This window comes from Schistocerca serialis, chromosome 8 (assembly GCF_023864345.2).
Source record: "Schistocerca serialis cubense isolate TAMUIC-IGC-003099 chromosome 8, iqSchSeri2.2, whole genome shotgun sequence".
NCBI classification, from domain to species: domain Eukaryota; kingdom Metazoa; phylum Arthropoda; class Insecta; order Orthoptera; family Acrididae; genus Schistocerca; species Schistocerca serialis.
In genome coordinates, this window is record NC_064645.1 from 210,873,508 (window position 1) to 210,895,265 (window position 21,758).

Sequence of the window (21,758 nt, forward strand, 5' to 3'; positions counted from 1 at the left end):
TACTCATAGCAAATTTTTAACATATGTTCTCAAGATGAAGTTTTCAGGGAATTTTGAACCTATTTTCGATAACATTATATGTTAAATCTAGAGTTTGAAACTTATCATACCTTGGCATGTAATATCAGGTCTGAGAAGTAAACGTAGTTTTAACTGGCATTGTGAACACATGGTAAGGGCTAAAGGGTCATTGTAAGGATTCTGAGATCATGAAACTATATATTTATTCAGCATCTTCTCATCAATAAAACTGTATGATGCACTGTCTGTGTACAATGGGCACTTCAGACCTACGCAAATATGCCCAAAGCAGTACTGCGGTGATAAAAATGGGCTAAAAGGAGTTTTCACATGCCTGAAAATAACTTACAATGACAGCCAAAAATTACATAAAACTGGAAATACAGTAAAATATTTCTAATACTTTTTTTTTTACTCTTTAAAGATACAAATCATAAGCCAGGCATTTTCAGTGAATCACAATCAATAAGCAACACATCCAGAAAACATGTAAAGCAAATCATTTTTTGCAGTAACCTTACATCATTCACACTTGTTTGTTGTTTATATGCATCAAACTATACAAATTATATGAATATAATAGAGGGAACATTCCACGTGGGAAAAATATATCTAAAAACAAAGATGATGTAACTTACCACACGAAAGCATTGGCACGTTGATAGACACACAAACAAACACAAACACACACACAAAATTCAAGCTTTCGCAACCAACAGTTGCTTCATCAGGAAAGAGGGAAGGAGAGGGAAAGACAGAAGGATATGGGTTTTAAGGGAGAGGGTAAGGAGTCATCCCAATCCCGGGAGCGGAAAGACTCACCTTAGGGGGAAAAAAGGACAGGTATACACTCGCGCACACACACACATATCCATCCGCACATATACGGACACAAGCAGGCAAAATGTACCAATATGTATTTACATAAATTTGGAATCATCTTATTCCTCCATAATTTGTGTGATGTCCCCGTTTCTTCTCCATCATCGTTCTAACAATATTGTCATCACCAATTCTGTAGCTATTGCTGCCATTGTCAAAATTTGTTCGCCGATTAACTTCACTAACCCTGTCAGAATCACAGGTTTAGTTATCCTGTGATTATTTTCCGGTTAGGCGTTATTACGTGTTCGAACGACACGTTTTCCGGAATAAAATAGAACTTACGCGTCTGCTAGCTGGGGACTGTATAACTGGCCCTTAGTAGTGTAGTGGTCTGGCCAAAATTTTCTGTCAAAATTTCATTCTCTTGGATACACTGAGAAGATAATATGTAATCTTTCTCACCTGTTATTCCTGTTAGTCGTTTATTTCCATTCTGGTAGTCTGAATGTATGGATTTCACTAGTAATTGTAACAATGCTGATTATTCGCAAACACAATCAACCACATAATCAGACAGCGGTTGGTATTCATCCATTCGGCTTTACTCCCTCAGCTCGTATTGCGGAAAGTTTATTTCTAGATGCGACGAGGATTCTCCTGACAGTGACATCACCTACACTATGCATGCATTCAAAAGTCAACTTATGATTCATTCAGAAATCAACCTAAAATGTGTTCAAAAATGTTCAAAAACCAACAGGGAACCGTTTCAAAATCATATGAATAATCGATAGACACGCTTTGTGAAACTAATTTTTTTTCCTAAAGAATATGAATTTGGTGCCCCCTTTTTCCGGTAGCATCTAGCTGCTTGCTGCGACTGCTTGCACAGCCAACAGCCACATTCCTGAAGCCAGAAGTGGGAGAATCTACTACTCAAATGTGACTTCACGCTCATTGGAGGCAATTTGTTGTTATGAAGCACTGCATAGTCTTCCTAAAGCCTTTGACACATTTTCAATTGGCAGACGCTTGCATGAGCACTGTGTGTCATTCTTGTACAGGGTTATTACAAATGACTGAAGCGATTTCGCAGCTCTACAATAACTTTACTATTTGAGATATTTTCACAATGCTTTGCACACTCATACAAAAACTCAAAAAGTTTTTTTAGGCATTCACAAATGTTCGATATGCGCCCCTTTAGTGATTCGGCAGACATCAAGCCGATAATCAAGTTCCTCCCACACTCGGCACAGCATGTCTCCATCAATGAGTTCGAAAGCATCGTTGATGCGAGCTCACAGTTCTGGCACGTTTCTTGGTAGAGGAGGTTTAAACATTGAATCTTTCACATAACCCCACAGAAAGAAATCGCATGGGGTTAAGTTGGGAGAGTGTGGAGGCCATGACATGAATTGCTGATCATGATCTCCACCATGACCGATCCATCGGTTTTCCAATCTCCTGTTTAAGAAATGCCGAACATCATGATGGAAGTGCGGTGGAGCACCGTCCTGTTGAAAGATGAAGTCGGCGCTGTCGGTCTCCAGTTGTGGCATGAGCCAATTTTCTAGCATGTCCAGATACACGTGTCCTGTAACGTTTTTTTCACAGAAGAAAAAGGGGCCGTAAACTTCAAACCGTGAGATTGCACAAAACACGTTAACTTTTGGTGAATTGCGAATTTGCTGCACGAATGCGTGAGGATTCTCTACCGCCCAGATTCGCACATTGTGTCTGTTCACTTCACCATTAAGAAAAAATGTTGCTTCATCACTGAAAACAAGTTTCGCACTGAACGCATCCTCTTCCATGAGCTGTTGCAACCGCGCCGAAAATTCAAAGCGTTTGACTTTGTCATCGGGTGTCAGGGCTTGTAGCAACTGTAAATGGTAAGGCTTCTGCTTTAGCCTTGTCCGTAAGATTTTCCAAACCGTCGGCTGTGGTACGTTTAGCTCCCTGCTTGCTTTATTCGTCGACTTCCGCAGGCTACGCGTGAAACTTGCCCGCACGCGTTCAACCGTTTCTTCGCTCACTGCAGGCCGACCCATTGATTTGCCCTTACAGAGGCATCCAGAAGCTTTAAACTGCGCATACCATCGCCAAATGGAGTTAGCAGTTGGTGGATCTTTGTTGAACTTCATCCTGAAGTGTCGTTGCACTGTTATGACTGACTGATGTGAGTGCATTTCAAGCACGACATACGCTTTCTCGTCTCCTGTCGCCATTTTGTCTCACTGCGCTCTCGAGCGCTCTGGCGGCAGAAACCTGACGTGCGGCTTCAGCCGAACAAAACTTTATGAGTTTTTCTACGTATATGTTGTGTGTCGTGACCAGTGTCAATGAATGGAGCTACAGTGAATTTATGAAATAGCTTCAATCATTTGTAATAGCCCTGTATATGGCGCATTTCCTTTGCAATTTAAGTTATTTTTGTTTTCTCGTCTTGTTTATGCTTTATTGTTGAGGTATTATTCTGCAGTAGCGGGATACAGTAATATCCTTTGTTAGAGTATCGGTTCTTACCAGTCAAAATTACAAAAATTTAACTCAAAACTCAAACAATGAAAAATTCCCGGAATTCTTAAAATATCACAGGTTTTTCCCGGTTTTCTTCCGGATGAAAAAAATCACGGGTTTTTCTCGGATCTCCCGGTTGTCCCGGGTCGTATACACCCTGTATTAGATAGTGGCGCTCCCCCTCCCTCGAGCGTTTGAGGTAGGACACCAAAAATTTAAAAAATCAACTTTTCAAAAATATCTTCATTTTGTAGCTCACATCTTTCTGAATAGTCTGCTACATAAAACATATATGTTTGAGAAAATGTAAGACACATGATTTGGTCTGTGTGCTGAAGTGCAGTGCCACGCCTCTTCACACAGCATTCTTCCATCGCATGCCTCTGTATTTCACTCTGTGGAATTCAAATGTGTAATTGTAATGGGTGCCATCAAACTATATTCAGGCCAGTGGAAATTAAAATCTCCTGTGGTGCCTCTCCTGCTCCCAGTCGGCTGGTTTGACAGCCTGCCCCTTTAAAAAAATCTTGTAATTAACAGCGAATGGGATTATTTGTAATCAAAAGAACAAGAACTCTTCAGAAAATCTGCACTTTTTACTGCCTATTATCTAACAACTTGCTGTTTTGTGTGACATAAAATTAAATATAGGATACATAAAATGAGTAAAGACAAGAGACAAACAAGACAGTATACATTTCTTCAATCCTTAAGTCCTAGCTTTTTTTTTCTCTCTAATCTTGCCACAGCTTTATGTGGCATACTTTCCTTTCTGGGAAACAATCTATTACCTCATCAAAGTTCGTGAACATTTTGCTAAATGAAAAAACGAAATGTCGTTGTCTAATACTAGAAAAGCTGTTAATATAAATAGTACCCAAGACTGGTGTGGCTTTCCAATCTGATTACGTGTATTTTGTCACTGTCTGTTAGATAAAATGAAATAGGCCCAATATTGCAGCAATTGTTAGACACACCAAATAAACAAGGCTGTTTTGCCACAAATCGTCATTTTTATAACACGACAGAATATAATTCACGAAGCACCAATATCATATGCCTATTAAGCCTACTAAAAGCAAAAAGTTTTGTGTTAGGAAATAGTTTCACGTTTCATTCATACTCACTAGCTTCTGAAGCATGAGATCGAAGAGTAGTAGTACAAAATTTTTATATAAATTTGGAATCGTCATATTCTTCCGTAATTTGTGAGAGTCCCTGTTTCTTCTCCTTCCTCTGTCTAAAAAACACTCTTGTCATCACTAATTCTGTAACTATTCCTGCCAGTGTCAAAACTTATTCTCGTTAACTTCACTAACCCTGCCACAATCACCGGTTTAGTATCCTGCATTTATTCTCCGGTTAGGCGTTATTACCTGTTCATACAACGCATTTTCCATGCTGATCCCAGAATAGAACTTTAGCGGCTGCTAGTCGGGGTCTGTATAACTGGTCCTTAGTAGTGTAGCAGTCTGGCCAAAAATTTTCTGTCAAAATTTCAATCTCTTGGATACACAGATAAGACAATTTGTATTCCTGTTAGTCGTTTATTTCCACTCTGGTAGTCTGAATCTATGGATTTCTCTATTATTTATAAAAACGCTGATTATTTGCAAACCCGCTCAACCACATAAACAACGATTCGCATTCACCCGTTTGGCTTTATTCCGCTCAGCTCGTATAGACCCGTCCGCTTTTGTCTGCAGATAAGTTTACTTCTAGATGTGACGGGGATTCCCCTGCCAGAGACATCACTTACACTATGCACGCATTGAAAAATCAACTTATGATACATTCAGAAATCAACTTACAATTCGTTCAAAAACCAACAGTGATGCATTCAAAATCATACGAGTAGTCGATAGACCAACGTACGCTGGATACTAGGTGCTTCGTGATACAAGGTCTTTTTCCTCAATAATATGAATTTGACACCCCCCCTGCCTAAACGCCCAGGGCAGACACCCCGGTTTGCCCCTGCCCCCTACCGTAGTTCCAGGCCTGTTGCGCATATGTGAATCTGACGGCTTAGGCGCGCCAGTGAAATTTTTCTGGATAGCATCTGGCTGCTTGCTGCTTTTACTTATACAGCTAACTGCCACACTTCTGTAGCCAGAAGCAGAAGAAGGTACTTCCACAGTCTATGTTAGACTGTGGTACTACTCATACGCGACTAAACTGCACATGCGCATAAGCTCGCTCACAACTACTCAAACGAATCTAATGTAAACAGTTGTGACGTCACCCTCATTGGAGGCAATTTGTTGTTATGAAGCATTGCATAGTCTTCCTAAAGCCTTTTGACACATTTAGCTGTTGGCAGACGCTTATATGAGCACTGTGTTTTGTTGTTGTATATGATGCATTTCCTTTGCAACTTAAGTTTTATTTTCATTTTTTTCTCTCTCGTTCTTGTTTTATTGCTGCAGTATTATTCTGCAGTAGCAAGATGCAGTAACATTCTTTGTTAGAGTACTGGTTCTTACCAGTCAGTTACAAAAATTTAACTGAAAACTAAAACAATGAAAAATTCCCGGAATTCTAAAAAAATTCCCGGGGTTTTCCCGGACCTCCCGGTTGTCCCGGGTCGTGTACACCCTGTAACAGGAGGTAAATAGATTTTATTACAAAATATGCAGGATCAAATAGATGCTTTTCACTGAAGACTGTGAAGCATGTTAAACGTTTAGCAGGCTAAATGTTTAGCATCTCTTCTACTAAAGTAATCCTTCTTATACTCAATATTCTCATTGGAAATACTATTCCTCTTGGCGTTACCAGATAGACTCAATGGAGTACATCAAAAAAGGTCAAATAAAGGTAACATGTTTTGTATTACGATGAAATATAGGATAGAGAATCACATGTACCATATATGAAATGTGTTTTTTTTTTTTGTTGAGATCTGTTCAAGAAATTTCAGACATCAATTTCCTCTTCCAAATGCAAAAATATTGTATTGATTCGCATCTACATAGAGAGAAATGGCCATCATAATACAATAAGATAAGTCAGATCTCGTATAGAAAGATTTGGGTGCTCATATCTTCCCTTGTGCTATTTCAGAGTGGAGCAGTCATGAAGTACTCTGAAAAATGTTCTACGAATCCTCTGCCAAATACTAATGTATGACCTGCAGATCAGTTACATGAATGTGGCTGTAGATATGTAATTCTTCATCTACAGATTATTGTTTGCAGTTCTTAGAATCTAAAATTCTTGGTCTCATAACTGTGCTATCAGCCTGACCGGAACATCACTTGACTTTGCCACATAACAACATAAATTCCGAATACAAAGAAATTGCATAAATATACTATAAACTTAAAATCAGACAAAACATCATTACATTAGTTGGTACTTCATTTACTGAGGTTACATTTGGTCTGGAATGCAGTACTAATACAGGGTATCCCATGAGGAATGGTCAGTATTCAGGGATACAGCAGGAATGATCATCTGAAGCAAAGTACTTTGAGAGCTATGAGCAGCTCTTCAGGTACGCATTTCTGAGCCCATGTTTACTAGACTTTCTGCTCTGAATGATTGTTCCTTTCATATCCCTGAATACTGATGATTCGTCCTGGAACAGCAGAGCAGCCAAATTCATTTCATTTGACATTATTTATTTCCTAGTAATTCATTATGAAGAAACATAATACTTACTTGTAAAATTCTGCAAAATCCCTTTTCCTTGCAGAAGCTACAAATATCTTGTATGACAGAGCTGCACCTATGGCCAGTGCCAGACCAAAGCTAAAGCCACGTTTGGCATGCTTTAATCCAAGTCCTCTCATCTCTGGTTTGGGTAAATCTCCACAGTCAGTCATCTACACGCACAGAACCCGAGGTTTAACTTAGATGAAACTAGTATTCACAAAGATTTATTACAATAATCAGATGTATGTGCAGCACAAAATTCAAATGTTGTGTCATTTTAGGGGGATCTTCTTTGTTGTAACACTGTAATTTACAATTCGTCAAGCCTAATTCTACTTTCATTGTTTTTATTGTTCCACAATATAACTCTCCAAAAGGCAAAATGTGGACACATTTACATCCATGTGTAGATAAGAAGAGAGGACCATGGCAATCATGATCACACCCACCACCAAAAAAAAAAAAATATAATAATAATAATAATAATAATAATTAACATTTTACTAGAACCAGTGTCCACCCATTTCAAGTTCAGGTAGCCAACTGCCATAGTCTCCAGAACAGTGTTCACAATTATGGTGCAATTATGAGTATTTATTATAATGGTGAATGCATACTTCCATCTTATGTTGTATAAAATTATAACACTGTTGAAATTGTGAGGCTTGATACTGTTGTTGTTGTTGCTGTAATGGTCTTCAGTCCAAAGACTGGTTTGATGCAGCTCTCCACACTACTCCACCTTGTCCAAGCTTCTTCATTTCCAAATAACTTCTGAGACATCAAGGACTAAAGTGGTGAGTCCTGGATGTCTCAGAAAACGATCCCTTCTTTTAGTCAGGTTGTGCCCCAGATTTCTTCTCTCCCCGATTCTATTCAGTACCTTTTAAATAGTTACACAATCTACCCATCTGATCTTCAGCATTCTTCTATAGCATTACATTTCAAAAACTTCTATTCTCTTCCTGTTTGAACTGTTTATCATTCAAGTTTTCCTTCTGCACAAGGCTACTCCATATAAATGCCTTTAGGAAATACTTCCTAACACTTAAATTTTACTACATTTTAACAAATTTCTATTTTTCAGGAATTTTTTTCCGTGATACAGGCAATCATAATTTTATACTCTCTGTACTTTCACCATCATCTGTTATTTTGCTGTCCAAACAGCAAACCTGACCTACTACTTTTAGTGTCTCATTTCCTAATCTAATTCCCTCAGAATCATCTGATTTAATCTAGTTGCACTCCTTTACCCCTGCTTTACTTCTGATGATGTTCATTCTCTATTCTGTTTCAAGACAACACCCATTCCATTCAACTTTTCTTCTCAATCCTCTGCTAGCTCTGGCAGAATTACTATGTCATCAGCAAACCTTAAACTTTGTGGATCTTCTCCGTGAACTTTAGTTCCCTCTGCAAATCTCTCCTTTGTTTGTTATTGCTTGCTGAATGTACAGACCAAATAACATTGGAAGTAGGCTAAAGCCCTGTACCATTTTCTTTTATACCCTTTGACTCCTGTAACTGCCACCTAATTTCTGTTCCAAATAATCTTTCATTCGCTGCATTTTACCCCTGCATCCTTCAGAATTTCAAACAGTGTACTCCAATTAATATTTACCCAAGACTACAAATTTATAAATGTAGGTTTTCCTCTACTTAGCCTATCTTCTAAGATAACCCATTGGGTCAGTATTGCCTTGCATTTTCATACATTTCTCCAGAACCTAGACTGATCTTCTCTTAAGTCAGCTTCTACCATTTTTCCATTCTTCTGTATTTTGCAATCATGCCGTATTAGACTGATACTTAGGTAACATTCACTCCTGTCGCACCTGGATGACACTTGGAGGGCAAACCAATGGCACAAATGGAGTCTTGGCACAGAAGCCCATCAGTTGGTAGGACGAAACAGGCTTGCCTGACAACATTCTGGGGCATGGTGCCATGGCCAATGACAGTACAGGTGACAACGGTTAAGAGGACAGTGGTTGGACTGAGACCTCCACTTCCATGCTCACATCCACAAGAATCACCACTGGTGCCCTGGAGCATAAATTGCATGCATGCAGGGAGTAGCAAATGTCTTGGAGTGCCACCCATGGGTGGCAACCACCACGGCTGACATTCATGAGGGTTTTTCCCATATGATTGTGGTCACACAATTGAGCCCACAGAAAGCGTGTGGCACTCGGTGTGCTGTAACTGAGATTCCATTGGCTGTGTGGCCAGGAGATGGAGGTGAGTGGACAGAGGTGGTCCTGTAGATGCTCAGAAACATCAGCAGCACAGCTGTGGTGGTGAAAGTGCCCACTGCTTTAAACATCTGTTGTTTCAATATACTAACTTCACCACTTGAGGATGAGTGAAACAGCAGTCTATACAAGTGCTTGATGCCTCTAGAGGTGCAAATCCATTAAAAAGTTCTCGCCATGAACTGGGGTCCACTGCCTGACACATAGAGCAAGGAAACCCCTCTGATGGCTAGCGTGCATTGTGGGGAGTGGTGTCACCGGTGGTGGATGCCTTGCTGACCACATAGGTGTAGTTAGAAAAAGCATCCACAACAATAAGCCATGTAGAGGCCAGAAAGGGACCATTAAAGCCCAGATGAATGGGGCCCCAGGGAATGGGCGGGGGCAGGGGGGGGGGGGGGGGGGGGAGACTGCGATTAGAGCAGTCTGATGTCAGGTGCACAAAAAGCTGCTGTGCACCATGGCCTCCACGTCTTTGTTTAGTCGTGGCCAACAGGCATGTCACTTTGTGAGGGCTTTCATCCATGTTATAGTCCAATGGAGGAATTGCAAAACTTAAGAGGCATGATAGGCAGGATGATGGCACGATGATTATTTGCCTCCGCATCAAGTACAAGAATGTTGGAGATGACTCAGACAGTGGGAGAGTAGAGCCCAGATCCAGAGTTGAGGATCAGCAGACTTGGAAAAATATGTGGACAACCTCTGGAACACACAGTGCATGATGCACAATAAATTTGAAATTTATGTGGCCAAACTGCTGAGGTAATCGGTCCCTAAGCTCACACACTACTTAATCTAACTTACGCTGAGGACAACACACACATCCATGCCCGAGCAAGGACTCGAACCTCCGACAGGGGTAGCTGCATCAACAATGACAAGGCGCCTCAGGCCGCGTGGCTGATGCACAGTAAGATAGGCTTGTGACACCTACATTTAGCAATGCGAGTAGTTGTGTCCGTCCAAGGCACACTCTTGTTTCATTTCTATGTGTAAACAGGAGATTTCCCTGTGGTCAAATGCGGGGTCTGGTTTTGATGGCAGGTGAGAGAGACCATCTGCATTAGTGTGTTTTACTGTAGGCTAGTATTTAATGGAAAAAAAAGACATGTCACGTGGCTAGGGCCTCACGTTGAGTATACCAATTGCCTGGTGCAAGTCCCTTTAGTTGATGCTACTTCGGCAAATTGGGCGTTTATGGGGATGAGATGATGATGAAGACAACACAACATCCAGTCCCTGATCAGAGAAAATCTCCGACGGAGCCAGGAATCGAACCCGGGCCCATTTGCATGGCATTCTGTCACACTGACCACTCAGCTATCAAGGCGGACAGTATTTAATGATATAATTGTAGGAGCTGAGGAAAAGCCTCCAACATTGGAGGCATTGTACTGTCCACACTCAAAGCCAACTGTCCACACTCAAAAGCCAAGAAACCCACAGGTTGTGGCCTGTAAGTAGGGTAAACCTGGTCCCAAATAGGTTAACATAAAACTTCTTAATCGCAAAGGTTATTGCCAAAGCTTCCTTTTCGATTTGTATTTCTTAAGTATGTGTGTCAGCATCTTTGACTCATAGGCAATCCATTTCTCAATACAGTCATCATTCCTATGCACCAGCGCTGCACAAGTGTCATAATGGAAAACATCAGCAGCCACAACCAGAGGACATGATGGAGAGTGGCATAAGGCAGGGTGCCGAGTGCAGATGCTTCACCTGTGTGAAAGCACACTCACAGGCAGCCATCCACCTATACCGAATGCCCTTCTTCCAGAACTGGTTAAGCAGATGCACAGCATAGACCACTTGTGAGACAAACTTAAGACTAATCATTCATTGTTCAAAAAAAGAAAACTGCAGCTCTTGTAAATTTTGGGGCAGGGTAAAAAGTCAATAGAAAGCTGTTGTCATCAGTGGGCTGAATCCCTTCTTTGTTGAGCCAGTGTCCAAGGTATTCTACTTGCTCCTGAAGCAACTGGCATTTATGAAGATGACACTTGAGCTCTGTATCGCACAACGAGGTAAAGAGGGCGCAGGGGTTGCACAAATGGTCCAGATGCATAGTGCCCATGACAATTAAGCCATGAAGGTAATTATTACAAGCAGGGTTGGACACTATTAACTGTTCCAGGTATCTCTGGAAGCTTGCCAGAGTGGAAATGATCTCAGAGGGCAAGTACTTGTATTTTTATAATCCAAAGGGAATGTTGATTAACATATGCATTTTAATTTCCTCATTCAGTGGGATCTACAAATGTGAATCTGCAAGATCAATCTTAGACAAATATTCACCTTTGACAAGATTTGTTAGGAGGTCCTCTGTACGCAGTATAGGGTAGGTTTTCACTTGTGACTGGACACTGATGTTCGGTTTAAAATCACCGCATAGGCAGAGGAAGACATTGGGCTTCTTTACCACTATCAGTGGCATGGCCAAAGCATTGGTTTTAACTGGTTCAGTTACCCCAGCTTTGTGGAGGTGATTACATTCACACCTAATGGCCATCCATAAGGAGCCCAGAATAGGACATGTGACAAGAAAAGATTCTGCATCTGGACATAAGGGGATATAAGCCAGGAAATTTTTGGTTCACCTACAGCCAGATTCAAATGAGGCATGAAGGCAGCACAGAGATTGTCAAGTTTACAGAAGGGAACTGTGCCAAAACAGTAAGAAGGCATCCTCCTAACCAAAAAAGTTGCCAGCAAAATGGCTATTGACCACAGTGTTATCAACCATGTGACTTTTCTGTAGGCAGCAGTGATTGTGAATTGACAATGGTATGGATTGAACTGGAACCAACGTAGGGGCTGGGTGGGGGGATCAGGGGAACAAAAGCATATGTTTAGATGTTTATGAAGGAACGTTTTCACCTGTGTCCACCTGAAAATGAACATCCTGGTGCACACTCACTAGGTTAATAAATAAGGTGGTAGCGGTGGGGAACAACAGTCTTAAGTTCATGCACTGTCCCTTGATAGATGTGTGGATGCGATCCAACTGTCCCAATGATCTATGAGAGACAGTCCAAGATGCCATCTTCTCCACAATTGGTGCAGTATGCCCAGTGATCCAGACAGTGCACACATTATTGTGCTGTGAAGCAGTCAGGATGCCGCTGCTTACATCAATGTGATGTGACTGGCGGTTCAGAGGTGATTGACACATCTGAAACCAATTAAACATGAAGACACTGACAGGAACTCTGCCCGAGATGGGGTTGGATCATTTGTACCTGGGGTTTGAGCCATGAAGCACTCATTTGCTGCCAGTGTCATCTGGAAAGAGGGTGCAATTATCAGGGCTATGGTACATACTTCCAGATCAGGGTAACTGCACTCCTATGTCACAAATCGAAGTATCTGCACATGGGGTTTCGCAAGCCAAGTATGTGCAAGTGAAATCACAATGTCAACTCAACCCTTGCAAATCCACCACCCACAAGCATTATGACTGATCAGGTTGCTTGTTGTATTGGTGCAATTTAAAATGCAAGATGACCACATGGAATCATGAGAACAATAAATTTGACACCAGTGAACACATCTCCTTGAAAATTTTCATGACAGGATTCAAGAGTAGAGCCAACTTCTTTAGTAAGAAAAACATATCTGGGGAAGTTCCAGAAAGGAAGAGTGAGGATTCGTGAGCATTATCAGAAACCTGAATGGCAATGAAATGCTGTTTCAACAGCTACATATACATGTCCCAATCCTCTTTGGCATCATTAAATGGCGGAAATGTGGGTGGACAGCTTTCTGCCTGGGAAGTGACCACAGCTTCGAGGGGTTGGATATCCTGAACCTGCAGCTGATCCTTTAAAAGCTCCAGTTCCTGGCACAGCAACTCTATCTGTTGTTAGTGGTGCTGTTGCTGTCTCATGAGTTGTATGAACTTTTTGTCCATGGGATGCTGCTAACGTTTTACCCCATTCCCACTTATAGTGACTAGAAATTGACAAGATCAGGAATGACTCAAGAACTAGGGTGCCACAGTGAGTTGCTTGGGAGTAAAATGGTGGACAACAACACGAAGAAGGCAAACAAAGGAGACAGCAGGACAAAATACAAGCCCAGTTAGTAAAACAGGATCGAAAACCTAAGATGTAGCCAAATCAGAATAGAAACATGCAACTACGTGCTGCAACATCAATACAACAGCACAGAGAAATCACAACTGACCACACAGCTTTCATTTATTTCAATTCCCCATAAGAGGGATGGCAGAGCTGCTGGCTTTAAAGGACAGCTACGGGTGCTGGCAGGGTGGTGAGGCAGCATATCCTTGAGACGGCGCCTCCACTGGCAACACCAGCACCCCCAAGTGTGGCAGCACTGTTCACGGCTGTCCTCGATTTTAATACCTCCCGGTAGGTCTTCAAACTCACCAGGCTGGGAGATCACATTTTATAAGCAGTGGCTATTTTTGCTTAATTATAAATGTTTCTACAGCCTTGCTTTTGTCCTATAGCCATTCCTGCTTAGTTATTTTGCACTTTCTGTCAGTCACATACACTGACAGAAACATGCAACACCAAAACATAGTTAATGTAGAGCAACAAAACTTTTTAAATACATTTGTCTAGGTAACGTATTTAAATGACTAATGTTCTAAAATCACAGGTTCATGGAAGCATGAAATAAGACACTGCAAATGTGAAATGCTGGTACATTAATAACCAGCGTCATCGCCAGAATATTGAACACTAGCTGTAATGAATCATACTCCTCTCAGAATGCTCCTTCTTCCGTTCTTCTGTCCATTTTTTTACCAGGCTGGTGCAATGTTCTTTCCTCAAACTTCACACTTGTTATTTTATTCCAGCACTCAATGTGGTCTTCAAATTTTTTATGTTTGTTAAAACTGGAAATAAAAATTGCGAAGTTCATCATATCTGCGATGCTTTATATCTTTGGCGTGTAAGACAAGTTGAATTTTTGCTATCTAAAACTGTGTTTTTAGCTCTCTGTCTTTCATATGTTGGTGTTCGAGTATGTAATGAAACTGTTAGCTAGTTGGAAATAAATAATCTTAACAGATTATGGGCCCAGACAGCGCATGAACAGCAGTGAAGCGTTTGTTTTTGCTCGCCCGTGAATTTATAACAAATAATGTGAATTTGCCCATTATTTTTGTGTGTGTTCAACGGAAATGGCAGGCAGCGTTGGTTACAATAAAATACATGTGGACACGTTTGAAGCATCTGAAGACTGGGCAAAATGTAAGTGGCATTATATAGATGCTGTTGTGAGCATATGCACTTGAGGACATCGTCATAGGTATGAACAAGTGTCCTGAAATGGGAGACGATGTGAACGTGGAAAAAAGGGCGGCACATCACCAGTGGATGAAAGACGATGCAAAAGCAGCTATTTATTAGCAAGTGCGCTAGGGAAGTCAGTAGCTGAACTCGTTTTAACATGCACTCATGCAAGTGAAATTTGGGACAAATTATGTGCACAGTTCGAGTGTAGTGGTACGCAATGACTGAACATGTTGATAGTCATTTTTTCGTGTTCAACATGACGACAAAGAGGATATTACCACTCATGTCTCAAAATTGCAGAAACTTTTTGTGGACTTGATCAATGAACTGCAGAAGCAAGAAGAAAATGTTTTGTCTGAAAGAATATTAAATGGCCGAATTTTATCCACGCTAGGCAAAGAATATGACAACTTTAAAGACTTGTGGGATACAATTCCATCCAAAAATCAAAGTGTGAATCTTCTGATTGAAAAATTGTACACCACTTTGCGTGACCAAAGTATGGTTGAATCAGCTGCATTTGTTGTACACAGTACCCCTAAGAAGAAAATTCAGCGAAATAAATGTGACGATAGTGAAAAGTTGAAAAAAAATGTAGAACCGGAATGTGCAAATGAATATTTCCATCTCATAAATGTGGGCAGGTAGGGCATTGGGCAGCAGAGAGTTCAGTGAAAAAGTCAGATGAAAACATTCGCATCAATCAGTCTGAAAAGAATGTTGTAGTTTTGGCACATGTTTTTGGTGCCTCAGTCAATAACGATTTTGAAGTCGACAGTTGGTATTGTGATAGTGGTGCCACAAATGATATCACAGCAAATAAACAATATTTTGTGTCTTATACAAAATTTTCTGTTCCTGAAATGATTTCAATTGGGAAAAGAGGTATAAGCATGTTCGCTCATGGACAGGGAACTGTGAAAATTCAGATTCAGTTGAATAATTCCACAAAGAATGCTGAACTGAGAGAAGTGCTTTATGTTCCTGAAGCAAGTGCTCACTTGTTCTCTGTAAAAGCAGCTGCACGAAAAGGTTTCTGCACAAGACTTTATGACAAAAGTGTTCACATTGAAGACAAAGTGACTGATGAAACAATGATGACTAGTCATGTCAATCATGGTTCTTGACATACGTGTATTTAAAAAATCCCAATCAGTTCAAGTGAACTTGGTGACAGCATCAAATACGCTGCAAATTTGCAATGATAGATCTGGCCCCCAACACAAACTACATGTGAAAAGTGTTTTGAAGCAGATGAACATCAATGTGGAAGGGTGCAAAGAAGAATTTTTTGATGGATGTGCAGTGGATAAAATGCATAGATTGCCATTCAGGACTCGAATGAATCGACCAATGGTTACTGGTGAACAAATCCATGCTGATGTAAATGGACCTATGACTATAGAAACTCTTGGAAAATCTTGTTACTGTGTATGTTTTAAAGTTGACTTTAGCAAATTTCGAAAAATTTTCTTCCTGAAGCACAAGAGTGAAGTCAGTTCAGTCTTGGAAAAGTTCTTGAATGAAGCGAAGACAGATGGTCATATTGTTAAACAGTTCAGGTGTGATGGAGGAAAAGAATTTGATAACAAGAATGTCTCGGAATTGCTGGCAAACAGAGGCATCGAGCACTGCATCACCCTACCTTTAACACCAAAGCAAAATGGTGTTTCTGAAAGAGAAACCCGAACTATTGTGGAATGTGCACATTCTATGTTGATGCCCAGAAAACTGCCAAAAGAACTATGGGCAGAAGCATGCAATACTGATACATACCTTTTGAATTGCACTGGAAGTCCTCTACTGAAAACAAACCTCCATATGAACTGCGGTATGGACAACCAGTAGGCATACCTGAATGATCTGAGAATCTTTGGAACAGAATGTTATGTGCATGTAAACAAGAATTTTCACACAAAGTCAGACGACAAAGCTGTGCATGGACATTTGGTTGGATATGTGAATGACAGAGGTGGCTTCTGGGCCTGGATCCCATCTCAGGGGAAGGTTGTGTTAAGTCATGATGTGAAATTTAAGGCTGAAGTTGTATGCAATCTGCAAACCAATGTTACTGAATTTTAAGTTGCTCAGGATGAAACCATTAGACAAAGTGAACCTAATGAGACTTCTGATGAGAAAAAGGAATCAGAAAACGTCAATCATAACAAAATGACAGAATGATTACGTGAGGAGGAAAAAGATTTAGACACAACGTCAAGTTCTGGAGGAAGTAAAGGTTTAAGTGAGAAACAAAGAAGCAAATGTGAGAAGAAAAAACCAGAATTGATGACCAGTGGAGATTGTGTGTACATGGCTGGAACCCCTATAATCAGGGATAAGGATCCAAGCTCTTATACTGAAGCTTTGCAGTCTAGCAATAAAATTCAGTGTCTGGAGGCTATTCATGAAGAACTGAAGTCCCCCAAAGAGAATAATACTTGGGTATTAGTTGACTGCCCAAGTGATACACAGGTTTTGCAGAATGGTTGGGTCTTGCAGAAAATGGGAATGTATGTTTCGTGGGTCGACTTGTGACCAAAGGACATGTACAAAGGCAGGGAATTGACTATGAAGAAACATTCAGCCCTGTTGCACGCTATGGTATGATTCGAACCCTGTTGGTAGTAGCTGCTGCACAGAATATGAAACTCAACCAGTTTGACAACAAAACAGCTTTTCTCAATGGTGTACTAGAAGAAGATGTATACATGGAACAAGCTGAAAGATTTGAAGATGATACTGGACGTGTATGTTTACTGAAGAAAAGTCTGTATGGTCTCAAGCAGGCGCCACATTGTTGGAACAAGTGTTTCATAGACTTCATGAACAAAGCTGGATTTGGAAACAATAGGGCTGATCTGTGTCTCTTCTAACATCGGAGCAACAAAAATTGTTTATATGTTGCAATCTATGTTGATGACGGTTTAGTTGTGGGCAGCAATAAAGCGGATATTGAAGAGTTCATGGAAATGTTGAAGTTGGAGTTTCATACAACTAGGGGATCTCTCAACAACCTTTTAGGTAAGAAAATACAGCAAAATGAAAGAGGGGTCAATAGCAGTTAATGGATGTGAAGAAAGTGATGTCAAGGAGAAGATCACAGCCAAAGTTCTTTATCATGAAACGGTGGAATGTCTGATGTACTTGACTACAGTTTCCCATCCGGATATTGCTTTTACGGTGAGCAAAGCGGCTAGAGCCATGGAAGATCCTGCAGTTGAATACTGGAATCAAGTGAAAAGAATTTTTAGATATCTGAAGAATACGATGACTTGTGGAATTATTTACAAAAACAATGCAGTTTGTTTTAAAAGTCTATAGTGATGCTGATTATGCTGGTGACAAGGATACAAGCCACTCAACAACAGGTGTTGTCACAACACTCTCCCATGGGGCTGTATCATGGACCAGTCAACTACAAAAGACAGTGGCAACATCTGCTATAACATTAGCCAGTGAAGGAGCAAAGGAATTTGCTCTAGCTGAAAAGGTTGCTGTATGAACTGACTTGAACATCCAAACAAGTGACGCACCCCACACACTGTGTCGACAATGCAAATACAGTGAAGTTGTCTAAAAATCCAATGTATCATTGAAAGCCAAAGCACATTGAAGTCTGCCACTTTTACATCAAAGAGAAATTTTTGAATGGGGATCTTGGATTAGAACACATCGACGGGACATATCAACTAGCTGATCTACTAACCAAGAAATTGGAAATGGTCTGATTTGAGATGCTGCATGAAGGAATTGGGAGTGCAGAAGATTAAATCCGCATGACATTTAGTGGGTTTTTTTTTCATATTTTTTATTTGGAGGAAGTGTTAAAATTGGAAATTAAAATTACAAAGTTTGTCATATCTGTGATGCTTTATATCTTTGGCATGTTAGATAAGTTGAATCTGAGCTGCGTAAAACTGTGTTTTTTCATCTCTGTCTTTTATAAGTTGGTGTTCGAGTATGTAATGAAACTGCTAGCTAGTTGGAAATAAATAATCTTAACTATGTTGAGCTGCAGCAGATCCTTCTGGACTTCTTTCAGCCATTTCCGTGCCGCATTTCCTCTTTGTTATAATACTGAAAAGTTTCCTTGCTGTTCTGGAGTCTTCCATCCTGTAGATATGTGCATAAAATTAGGTTCGTCATTTTCCGATTTCATCTGTTACTGTGTTGCTCTTTATAAAGAGCTCATTTTGTGGTCTCTTCATCCAAACACCATTTTTGTTGACTGCCCCGTAAATCTTCCTGAGAATTTTTCTTTCCTGCATTTTTATTTTCCTAATTTTTGAATGACCATCAATCACCATTGTTTCAGCTACATAGATTCCTTCTGAAAGAATCAGTGTTCTATAGTGCCTTAATTTTGCATCTGTCGACATGCAGTTCTTGTTGTAATGCATCCATGTTAGCTTGTAGGCCTTCTGGAGCTTGATGATTCTTTATTCATTGGTGATTAGGTTTAATCCTGAGGACTGTATAGTTTCTCTGACGTAATTAAAATGGCACACTTGTGCAATTTTACCATGTTTTGTGATTAAAGGGGGTTTAGTTTCTGGCTACCTTTCCATATATTTGGTTTTTTTTTCATAAGATGTCTGTAGTCCGGTTTTTTTTTTTTGAAATTTCATGTAGTTTCACCACTGTGTGAATCGCTTCTGTTCCGTTATTGGTGATAATTGCAATATCATCAGTGAAAGCAAGGCACTCGACTTTAATTCAGTTCTCTTTTTTTATATCAATTTGGTAGCTTTTTATATGAGATTCCCATTCCCTGATGATCTTTTCTACAACAATATTGAAAAGCAGTGGGGATAGTCCGTCCCCCTGTCAGACTCCAGTTTTGATTTCGAAGGGTTCTGATATTTTGGCCTATTTTTTACCAGTGATAATCTTGAGATAAAAACAAAACAATTAGAGATACACTCTTCAATTGATTAATTTCTGTATCTTCACCTGTTTGTCTCTATCAGTAGTAGCGGGTGGATGTATAAAGAGTTCTGCCACATTATATTGTTCAAAAACGTGTATTATGACCGTACATTAAAGAAGTGTTGTAAAAGTTATTAGGGAGACGAAGTTTATTAATAACTGCATCTGTTGATCATTTTGCCCATGCCGAGAATCCTGTACCAAGAGGATCAAAGCAGACAAGAAGAATTTGTGTGACCAGAGGAGGGGCGAATCAGAACTAGTATTATCATAGGTAGCAGGAAAAAGAAGTATGTAATTTTAAATGATTAATTATAATCTAAAAATGTATTGACTTTAAAGGTCTGTTGATATTATTGTGAGTTAAAGTTCACTCAGGACTTTTGTACCTTCCAATTTCTTTCAATTATTCTTTTCAATTTTTTTGATTAATCAAGCAGCAATTATTAATCAGTTTCCATTATATAATATAATTTATCCTCACCCCCACCCCCTATTCATGCCACTATTCATAGCATACAAACATACATGCATTGTGTTGCACAGGTGTCAGACACCAGTTTGTGAGATAAAGAGTTCCATGCCTGTAGATCAATATAGGGTCAGTCAATGCTGGTTGTGGATGATGCTAGAGTTGTCCATGATATCCTGTATGTGATGAGTGGAGACAGAACTGATGATCAAGCAGGCTAAGACAACATGTCAACACTGGGGAGTATGCTGAGTCACAACAGCGGTAAGTAGGCAAGCATTATCCTGTTGGAAAACACACCCTGGAATGCTGTTCATAAATGGCAGCACAACAGATCAAATCACCAAACTGGCGTATAAATTTGCTGTCAAGGTGCATCAGATAACCACGAGAGTGCTCCTGCTGTCATACAAACTTGCATTCCAGACCATAAAGATGTAGGTCCTGTGTGTTTACAATATTAACAGGTTGGTTGCAGGCCCTCAACCAGCCTCCTCCTAACCAACACACAGCCATCACAGGTATTGAGACCAAATCAACTTTCATCAGAAAACACAACAGACTTCCACCCTGCATTCCAATGAGACGTCACTTGACATCACTGAAGTTGCAAATGGTAGTGGTTTGGGGTTAGTGGAATGCATGCAACAGGGCATCTGACCATGAGCTATCTTTGAAGTAACCGATTTGAAACAGTTAATTGTGTCACTGTAGTGCCAACTACTGCTCAAATTGCTGCTGCAGATACAGTAAAATGCACCACGGCTGTACGCCGAATGTGATGGTCTTCCCTCTACATAGCACCAATTGTCTGTCTGGATGCCAGTATTCCTACAACCGTACATTCTCACGAACACCGCTGCAAGCAATCGTACAGTGGCTACAGTCCTGCCAGCTCTTTCTGCAATATGACAGAAGGAAAATACAACTTCTCATGTGCCTATTATATGCCCTCGTTCAAACTCAAAGAGGTGTTAACAATGACGTCTTTGTCACCTTAAAGACATTCTTAACTAACACCAACTTAACATGTCCAATCTCAAAGGTAACTAACGATCATGACCATTACAGCATGTATTTAAGGCAAACCCGATTTGCATCCTCATAGTGGCGCTACTGATGCCACTTTCATGCGACTGGTGCGAAATCAGAACAGACGTCGTCTTTCAGATGTAGAAACACGCTTACCAACTTTCGTTTACGTCGCACAAATCCTTCTTGGTGTTGTGATTTTTTTCCTTCGGCATATTTTAGACGACTGTATTCCCTTCCACCTGTTTCTTTTGCACTAAATTTCAGTATCTCCTTTCATCAATTGACTTCAATATATCCTCTGATTCCCAAGAATTTCTTCTAGGTCGTGTTTTACACTCTGACCGCGACAGTCGCAAGTTCGAATCCTGCCTTGGGCATGGATGTGTGTGATGTCCTTAGGTTAGTTAGGTTTAAGTAGTTGTAAGTTCTAGGGGACTGATGACCGCAGAAGTTAAATCCCATAGTGCTCAGAGCCATTTTTTTAGACTCTGCTGCCTTCAATGTTTCGTCTCTCAAGCTACCCATTCAAGATATATATGCACTTAAAGCTGTATGTGAAGTATGTTTGAAACATATAATAAGCCATGTCGTTCATGAAGTGTTTGGTGGGATGAGAATTATATTTTGTTGGACACAGGCACTGTGAAAACGGTATGCTTCGTGACATCCTGAGTTTGCTTCTTGTGCTTGTGTTCTGTTTATTTAGGTATACATGGATTTCCATTTTCATGTAGGACGGGAAGTGGACATAGTGGACGGAGC

The 21,758-nt window shown here is 40.3% G+C and overlaps 1 protein-coding gene across 1 annotated transcript in view; it reads right to left on the reverse strand.

Moving 5' to 3' along the window:
* Nucleotides 1-21,758, reverse strand: part of LOC126416702 (cytochrome c oxidase subunit 6C) — a 94,010-nt gene that overhangs the window by 35,768 nt on the left and 36,484 nt on the right. Inside the window, exon 2 of the mRNA XM_050084509.1 lies at nucleotides 7,036-7,199. Coding sequence (XP_049940466.1) covers nucleotides 7,036-7,199 — 164 coding nt within the window. The remainder of the gene's footprint in view (nucleotides 1-7,035; nucleotides 7,200-21,758) is intronic.